Here is a 9,317-nt window from a genome sequence, read left to right as displayed (position 1 = left end):
ATAAACAGGACACACCAGCATGTCCAGTAGGGGATAGGACATGATACACCAGCGTGTCCAGTAGGTGATAAACAGGACACACCAGCATGTCCAGTAGGGGATAGAGAAGGACACACCAGCATGTCAAGTAGGTGATAGACAGGACACACCAGCATGTCCAGTAGGTGATAAACAGGACACACCAGCATGTCCAGTAGGAGATACACAGGACACACTAGCATGTCCAGTTGGGGATAGAACAGGACACACCAGCATGTCCAGTAGGGGATAAACAGTACACACCATGCATGTACAGTAGGAGATAGAACAGGACACACCAGCATGTACAGTAGGAGATAGAACAAGACACACCAGCATGTACAGTAGGAGATAGAACAGGACACACCAGCATGTACAGTAGGAGATAGAACAGGACACACCAGCATGTACAATAGGAGATAGAACAGGACACACCAGCATGTACAGTAGGAGATAGAACAGGACACACCAGCATGTACAGTAGGAGATAGAACAGGACACACCAGCATGTCCAGGAGGGGATAGAACTAGACACACCAGCATGTCCAGTAGGGGATAGAACAGGACACACCAGCATGTCCAGTAGGGGATAGAACAGGACACACCAGCATGTCCAGTAGGGGATAGAACAGGACACACCATGCATGTACAGTAGGAGATAGAACAGGACACACCAGAATGTCCAGTAGGGGATAGAACAAGACACACTGGTATGTCCAGGAGGGGGTAGACCTGGAGGCCAGATTATTTCTGGAATAAGTCTGCTCTGGTTTTTGTAGGTTTTTTGGTCCGCATAATTGTTATGGTGAGCAGACCAACGTATTATTATGAGCAGGTTTACATTTTGTTTCAACACGTTCATCTAAATCGAGAGTGTCAACAGTTAAATTGACCAAATTACCACTTTTTTACTTTCTTCGTTGCAATTCAGACATTCGCCTGTGAATTAATAGTATAATTCACGAAGTTGTCCAAAACTGTGCATAATAACGTTTGTAGTTAGGAGAAAATAAAAAGTTAGGAGTACGATATCTCACGGCAGTACCTGACTCTCACTACGAAAGTACAGTTGTCCTCAAGAAGCCCACTATGTTAGTGTTACTGCACGAATACGAATACAGTTAGACAGCTGCAGCTGCATGTTCTTGTGTTGTTGTGTATGTCAGCGGAAAAACATGTTTCGTGTTAAAAATAATAGAATCTGTCATTTGTCTCTTAGAGTGATAATTTCATTCTTCTAACAGTCTTTCTTACAACATATTTGTGCAAATCCTTTTAACAAATAACACACATGTGAATTAAAACTAGATTATCATGTTTCATATAATTCCCATTAACTTTTCAACATTATTTACACAAAACAGATTCCAGAATGTTTTACTGAATGTATCAAAAGGCAACGAACACTGTTTTGAAGACAAATTGACATTCCAAATCAAGAAAATATCTAGCAGCTGTATGTAATGAAAATCCATTCCCAAACCTTTCAAAATGTGATAGAACAACAGAAAGTAAATCCATCCGTCCGGTGTGGTTAAAACACATGACTCGCCAAATCACTGGGGCAGTTTTTAATAAATCATGTACATATTTCTTTCAATTCGCTGGTTTCAAGCGAAATGTCAAATTAACATAATCAATAAAATGAGAAATACATACATTTACAGAGTACTCAATACTATCAAAAATAATACAACGCCGTATTGGCCGGCATGAGTGTCCAAAATCTTTTTTAAAGTGTCATTTTCGAAGACTCACTTGTATCTTCAATTGAAATCAGGTTCTTCAGCACTTTTCCTATCCCTATTCCTCATCCATTTCAGCAAGAAAACATCTCGTTCGAGGATTGAATGTCACAGAATGCTCCTATGATTCAATTGTCACACAGTCATGGTGACAAAGAGTAAAACGCCCCAGGTTACATCTTTGTAACTATTTCTTCATGTCGATGGCATACACATAACCTTGACCAGGGCAATGGTAGTTGCTTGATTTGTGATCGTTGTGCGGATGATTGGCGGGGAGTTTGCTGAGGAGCTTATTCTCCTTCATCCCAGGGTTCTGGGACGGCGCATAGTAAGCCGTCTTCCCTTTGCATCCATCACTCTTGTAGCCAGACATTCTTGAAGACATGTCACTTGTGGCTCCAACTCGAAATCTGCCGGGGTCGTGCTGGACTTTCCTCATCAAAGCAGCCTGAGTGACTTGCTTCTGCTTTATGGATGACGAGGCTTGTCTTTTACTCATATCGACAGTTTGTAATCCACAACACTTGTCGTCTCGAGTTGGTGAGTAACAGTGAAATAATGAGAGTCTCGTTTGAAGTCGATTTCCAAGAAACACAGTTGTACTTTCGATTCAGCTTAAATGCGCTACTTGGAATAAACATTTCCGCCTCTTAATATGATTGACATAGATAACGTATCTGTGTAGACAGTTACGGAAGCGTAGTGGGGCCACGGTGAAATCTTTTGCTTTAGTATACCAAGTCAGCGACCCGTGAAGATTCCTTGGTAGAATAGGTCTTCAACAGCTGATACTTGCCGTAAAAGGCGACTATGCTTGTCGTAAAGGCGACTAACGGGATCGGGTGGACTTGGTTGATACATGTCATCGATCCCAATTGCGTGGATCGATGCTCATGATGTCAATCACATGATTGTCTGGTCCAGACTCGATTATTTTACAAACCGCTGCCATATAGCTGGAATATTGCTGATTGCGGCGTTAAACAACAAACAAAACAACACACAAACAACAATTTGTAGAGTTGATATAGGGATTAATGTTGCCTCTAAGATAATGTCACTCTTGTAGCGACGTGCATGTCTGTGGCTGCTTGTACTAGTGTCAACTTATGACGGTTTTATATTGCTAGCCCGGCGTAGGACAACAGTGTGAATGAGTGAGTTGCTTTTAACGCCGCTTTTAACAGTATTCCAGTTATATCCCGGCATGTCAGCTTAATGTGGGAGGAAAGCCCGAAGTGATGCTGGCCTCAGACGTTTACCACTTAAAAAAAACCAGAAAAATATCAATTAGAAATATCTATTCAGTATCACGACGGCGCATAAATAATCAAGTCAAGACCAACAGAGTTTGAAACAATAATAAATTACCTTTTACAAAATCAGTAAATCACAATAAAAAAATGAATTTCTTAAAACACCTTAATTAACTGCAACAGCATTTCATTTGTTTAAATTTGTTCGAAAACAATAAGTGTTTAATAGACTATTAATTGGTATAGCACAAGCAAATTTATACAAAAACATATTTAAACAAAAACATTCCAACCCGTTAGCTAGTTCAAACAGGTTACGCGAAGCTGGTTTGAAAGTACAGTTGTAACACTTGTAATCGGCAGGGGGTAAGTAAAAATGAACAAATGGGACAGTCGTTTGAAGTCCAAGAAACATAGTTATACTTTCGTTTCAGCCTAAATACGTCATTATGAAAAGAAATTTGCGTCTGTCAGCAGATACTATGACCTAGAAAGATTACGTTTCTATGAAGATAGCGGGCTAGGCCGGCCAATCACTTAAGTGTTGAAGAATGATAAAGGGGCAGTGGGGTAGCCTAGTGATTAACGCGTTCGCCCGTCATGCCAAAGATCCTTGCTCGATCCCCACATCGGTACAGTGTGCAAAGACTATTTCTGGTGTCCTGCGCCGTGATATTGCGGGAAAATTGCTTATATGATTGTGGACTTTGTTGGGTGTTGAGATTTTTTGCGGGGCAGGGGGATGGGGGTGGTGTATGTGTGTGTGTGTGGGGGGGGGGGGGGGGGGGGGGGGAGTAGAGAGAAAGTAATACCTTCCGGACAAAAGCATTCCTGTGGAGCGTGGAGCACCAACAAAAGCATTCCTGTGGAGCATAGAATTTCCAACAAATTCCTGTGGAGCATGGAATTTCCAACAAAAGCATTCCTGTGGAGCATTGAATTTCCAACAAAAGCATTCCTGTTACGTTCCGGACAAAAGCATTCCTGTAGAGCGTGAAATTTCCATCAAAAGCATTCCTGTGGAGCGAGGAATTTCCAACAAAAGCAGTCCTGTGGAGCGTGGAATTTCCAACAAAAGCATTCCTGTGGAGCAAGGAATTTCCAACAAAAGCATTCCTGTGGAGCGTTGAATTTCCATCAAAAGCATTCCTGTGGAGCAGCATTCCTATGGAGCGTTGAGTAAAGAAACAAACAAAAGCATACCACAGAGGTCAGTCAATACCTTTCACACAATAGAAGTTAACAATAACATTCCAGAATCAACGTTTCATCCATTCATAGAATGTATGGTACGATGAATACTCAGTAACCAATGAAACGCTAAAGGAAGACAAAGTACACCAATGAAATTCAACTTTATGGAAGTTAAGCAGTGTTTAACTGTTGAAGCTTTCATTCGAGCTTAAACAGCGATCTTGTCAACAAGACGAAATCTTCACGCCGGTATACATCTTGAATCTGATCATGGGAACCCGAACAACTGACAAGTATGTATTTTTTTACACCAGAACTTCAGTGTTTAGTCAACATTTTTCTACTGAGATTGTTATCGAAGGAATAGCATTTAACTGTGCTGAACAGTATTACATGTATAAAAAAGCTTGTATGTTCAGAGATTGGGAAACTGCGCATAAGATTTTAAAGTGTGTTTCTGCTGCTGAACAAAAACGTTTAGGTAGAAGTGTGAGATGTTTTAATCAACGCCAATGGGATGTTGTGAGTTCCAATGTGGTGTATGCAGCATCTTCAGCTAAATTCTCACAGTCTGTTTTTCTGAAGAAACAACTGTTAGACACTTTTCCAAAGATCTTGGTAGAAGTGAGTCCTTATGATCGTGTGTGGGGTGTGGGTCTATCACTGCATGACCCTAATATTCTTAATCCATCTAAATGGAAAGGCAGTAATAGACTTGGTCAGATCTTAATGATGGTTAGAAATGAAATAATGAACACAGAGTCAAGTGAAAACTGATGGTTTTAAATGTGTTACAGTGGAAGCAGGTCATGCGGATGCCACACACTCTAAATGCACCAGTCATAACACGATCGCCTGAGTGGTTTCAAGATAGGGAAGAATGTGCGAAAGATGCAAAGAGAAAATTTAAAGATGAATACAAGGCAACAAAGAGAGTCATTATCAAGAAGATGAAAACCTTACCACTCAACGCTGATGAAGTAGATATGGCTACAAAACTGAAACAAGCAGAGGATCTTCTCACGATGAGTTACTCTTTAGAAGTGAGTAAAATGATCAGTCAGCTCGCATGTGAAATGTGTATTCCTTGTTTGTTTAATGAAGAAGGTGATCCAATCTTTTTGGGAGAACATTCTTGTCGCATGTCGGAGCAGGAGCAGGTGGATAAATACTTCAACGCGGCACTTGAGGATACGGACAATGAACTGGTAATAGGAAAATGGATGAAACTTGTGATTGATAATCCACATCTGTGCACAATGCCTGCTTTCAATTTAGTACCTTACCAGTGTAAGGACTATCGTGACAATACATTCAAATCACCCGAATGGGTGAATGGTTTGAAGCAATGCGTTGTAAAAATGTTGAAGTTGCAAAAACGCTTGTAGACTGTTTCCATGTCATATTACCAAATGAGTGCAATGTGTGTGTGTGTGTGTGTGTGTGTACTTTAGCAATATTCATACTATGAATAAACATAAATTATGCTTACATCTTTGTTTGTCTTCTTTTGATAGTTATCAAATGGTTGTTCTTTAATAGGTGTCTGTTGACAGTGCTTCTCTCATTTCAACATGAAGATGTTAGAAAGTTACTATTTTAACCCGCTTGAACCGGGAGCTTTTTATGGTCCTGAGAAACTTCATAGCGTTCTGAAATTAGCTCGTCAACCAGATCTCAGACTGAGCACTGTGAAACGTTTTCTGAACAAACAGGATGCCTACAGTTTACACAAGAGCCAAACAGAGATTCAAAAGGCTGAGAGTTCGAGTGAATTCTATAAATGAAATGTTTGATGTAGATTTGACCGACATGACTCGTTACAGCAAAGAGCATAATGGCGTGCGTTATTTACTGGTGGCTATTGACATACTAAGTAGGTTTGCTTTTGCCCTGCCTTTAACAAATAAGAGACCAGAGACAGTACTGAAAGCTTTCAAAGAAATAATTCAGGAACGAAATCCAATGAAAGTACGTGTGGATGGTGGTTCAGAGTTTGAAGGAGTATTTAAAGATTTTTTAGAAAAACACAATATCACTCTGATTGTTGCACATAATGAAAATATCAAAAGTAATCATGTGGAACGATTCAACAGAACACTGAAATCACTTATTACGCGTTACTTGACCCATAATAACACCAAGTATAATTTAGATGCACTGCCCAAGTTGATGGGCAATTATAACAACACCTTACATTCTTCTTTGCCCAACCTTTCACCAGTTCAAGTCAAGAAGAAGAATGAACTGAAAGTATGGGAACATTTGTATGTGAAGCCGTTGTTACTTAAGAAAAGCTCCAAACACAACCGGCCAAAGGCATTTGTATTTAAAGTAGGGGATCTTGTTCGCATTCCATACCTCCGGAGACCTTTCAGTAAGGAACTTGATCTGAAGTGGACTCAAGAGCTGTTTAAGGTGGTTAGACGATACAAGAGACAAGAGATAGCACAGTATAAGATCAAAGACTTTCATGATAAACTGATAGAAGGTACTTTTTATGTCAACGAGTTACAAAAGGTGGAGAAAAAGGAAAATGTCTTGTGGCAGGTAGAGAAGATTTTAAAGAGAAAACGTGTGAAAGGGAAGACCTACCTGTTAGTGAGGTGGTTAGGCTGGCCGAGTTCCTTCGATTCCTATGTGGAGGAAAGTGAACTGAAAGATATCTGATGGAAAGGTACATATTTCTCAAAAGCTCAGACTCCAAACAATCTTATTTTACCGAGAATACGCCTTATCATTTTCGTGTCAAACTAAATCAAAGGTTGAATTTTGATGGATTCTGGGTTGTGTCTTTAATGGAGATTAATTTTGGTAAACTTGACATCACCCACATGAATGATCCATATGTGGACGTGTTATGCAATCTGTGTGATAGTTCTTTGGCAGGTGAACAGCAGCTGCCTTTATTGAGACGGCTTGATCTCAGGCAAGGTCCTTACTATAGCTTTGCCTATGAATACAATATTCCGATTAAAGTCAAAGAATCTCCACACATAGAGGTGCGTATAAAGGCCAGTAACGGCATGACTCACTCATTTCTAAAGGAAGTGACATATGTGACACTGCACTTGAGACGGTATCCCTTCGTTGATTAACCATGGAGTCCACACCTTTGTATGTTCCCGATTATGTCAAATGGACCCACTATTTCAAGAAACACATGAAAGGAACATCTGCCTTAGTGAATGGTAAACCACAGGTGAAAGTGATCCCGACACGTCTTCAAGTGAAGACTGAAGAACCAAAGAGCAAACTGGAAGTAACATCAGAGACGCAGAATATTGTTGAGAGAGCCAATGCCAAAGAAAAGCGTCAGAAATCTTTAAAACGAGCTGCAGGTGGCCAAATCACCACTTCAAAGAAGATCCGTCAGACAGATAACATTCCATCAAAGACCGCTAAGGTTCTCCAGTGTACCCCTGTTCGAGAAAACGACGTTTTCAGTTAATCATGTCACTGTTGAATGATAAAGACTTTGAGGAACTGATACCACCCTCTCTCAATCTGTTTATTTTACCACCATACCAGACCAGCATCCATCAACATTATTTTGATGAAGTGCGACCGCTCAGTCAAATCAATGATTCTTCACCGTTGGAATTTCAAGTAACGAATGCTGGAAGTGATTACATTGACCTGAACCGTACCCGCCTACATGTGAAGCTCAAGGTGAAACATGCAGATGGCACTGATCTTGATGCCAAGGAACATATTGTCCCTGTCAACTTGTTTCTGCAGGCCCTCTTTTCTCAGGTGTCAGTGTATCTGCAGAATCAGTTGGTATCTTCTACAAACAACCATTATGCTTACAAGAGCATGATGAAAACTCTACTCAACTATGGAACAGAAGCTAAAACTTCACAGCTGTCATCTCAACTCTTCTACAAAGATGTGTCTGAATCCAACAATGATGTGGAATCGACTGATCCCTACACTGGTCTCAATACAGGAGTGCAATCTCGTGGCGGCTTCATTAATGATAGTAAAGTCTTGACCATGTCGGGACCATTGTATAAAGATATCTTTCACATGAACAGGCATTTAGTCAATGGAGTGGATTTGACAGTGAAGCTGTACCGCTCCCCGCCCCAGTTCTGTTTGATGAGTGGCAAAACAGGTCAAGATTACAAGGTGGAAATTCTGGATACCTACCTGAAGGTGTGTAAACTGAAAGTCAATCCAGCTCTTATTTTGGCACACAACACCTTGTTTCAAGACAGCAATGCTCTGTATCCTTACACCAAAAGCGAGGTCAAGGTGACAAGCATCCCCACCACTCAACTGACACATACCATTGACAATCTGTCGAATCCTATTGCTAATCGTTACATTGTAGGCTTTGTACTCAGCAACAGCTTGAATGGATCTTACACTGGTAACCCCTACAACTTCCAATCTAGTATGGTGAAAAACATCAGCCTGTACATCAATGGTGCCAGTGTCCCTGGACGTCCCATGCAGGCAGATGACGTTGAGTCCTATGTGCAGATGTTCGATGGGATGTGTCTGTGGAAAGAAAATACAGGAAACGGAATCACTCGGAGCGATTTTTTGCTTGGGAGTGCCCTGTTCGTCTTCGATATTGATAAAGTATGCAGTGAATCCGACTATCTGAATCTGTTGAAATCCGGTAGCACCCGACTAGAAATCGAGTTCAAATCCGCCCTCACCGAAACACTCAGTTGTGTTGTTCTGAGTGAAAGAAATTCCCTCATCGAAATTGACAAGACCAGGAACGTGTTTGTGAAGTAAAAAACATGAAAGCCTCTGACCTTGCATGTGTTATTCAAAGTGACTCCATCTTAAAGTACCAGGTCTTAGGTGTGTTTGCCAAAGATACTTTACCTGTGCTAACTAGAATCATGCTTGCACGTGGAGTGGGTCTCATTGTCAATACTGAACCATCTGGAAGACTGGGTCGTCACTGGGTGGCTATGTACATCAAAGGAAATACAGGGGAACTGTTTGACAGTCTGGGTGAGCCAGTGAATTCCGTTTTTGACTTGTACTTAAAAACCTATGTCAATCAATACCAGCACAACAGAAGACAGTTACAGTCCTCATCATCCAACCTTTGTGGTCATTATTGTTTATATTA

The 9,317-nt window shown here is 40.8% G+C and overlaps 2 protein-coding genes across 2 annotated transcripts; both read left to right on the top strand.

The window, feature by feature from the left end:
* The first annotated feature begins 4,992 nt into the window (after positions 1-4,992).
* On the top strand, positions 4,993-5,604 carry LOC139475562 (uncharacterized). The gene has a single exon (XM_071258753.1). The coding sequence runs from the start codon at positions 4,993-4,995 to the stop codon at positions 5,602-5,604; it is 612 nt and encodes a 203-aa protein (XP_071114854.1).
* A 2,065-nt stretch (positions 5,605-7,669) lies between these two features.
* Positions 7,670-8,971, top strand: LOC139475561 (uncharacterized protein F54H12.2-like). Its single transcript, XM_071258752.1, has one exon. The coding sequence runs from the start codon at positions 7,670-7,672 to the stop codon at positions 8,969-8,971; it is 1,302 nt and encodes a 433-aa protein (XP_071114853.1).
* The last annotated feature ends 346 nt before the right edge of the window (positions 8,972-9,317 follow it).

The sequence above is a fragment of the Haliotis cracherodii genome, unplaced genomic scaffold, assembly GCF_022045235.1.
Source record: "Haliotis cracherodii isolate W230 unplaced genomic scaffold, xgHalCrac1.p SCAF_3, whole genome shotgun sequence".
Lineage (NCBI taxonomy): Eukaryota > Metazoa > Mollusca > Gastropoda > Lepetellida > Haliotidae > Haliotis > Haliotis cracherodii.
Note: the sequence above shows the minus strand (reverse complement) of the source record. Positions and strands in the feature narration are given on the sequence as shown.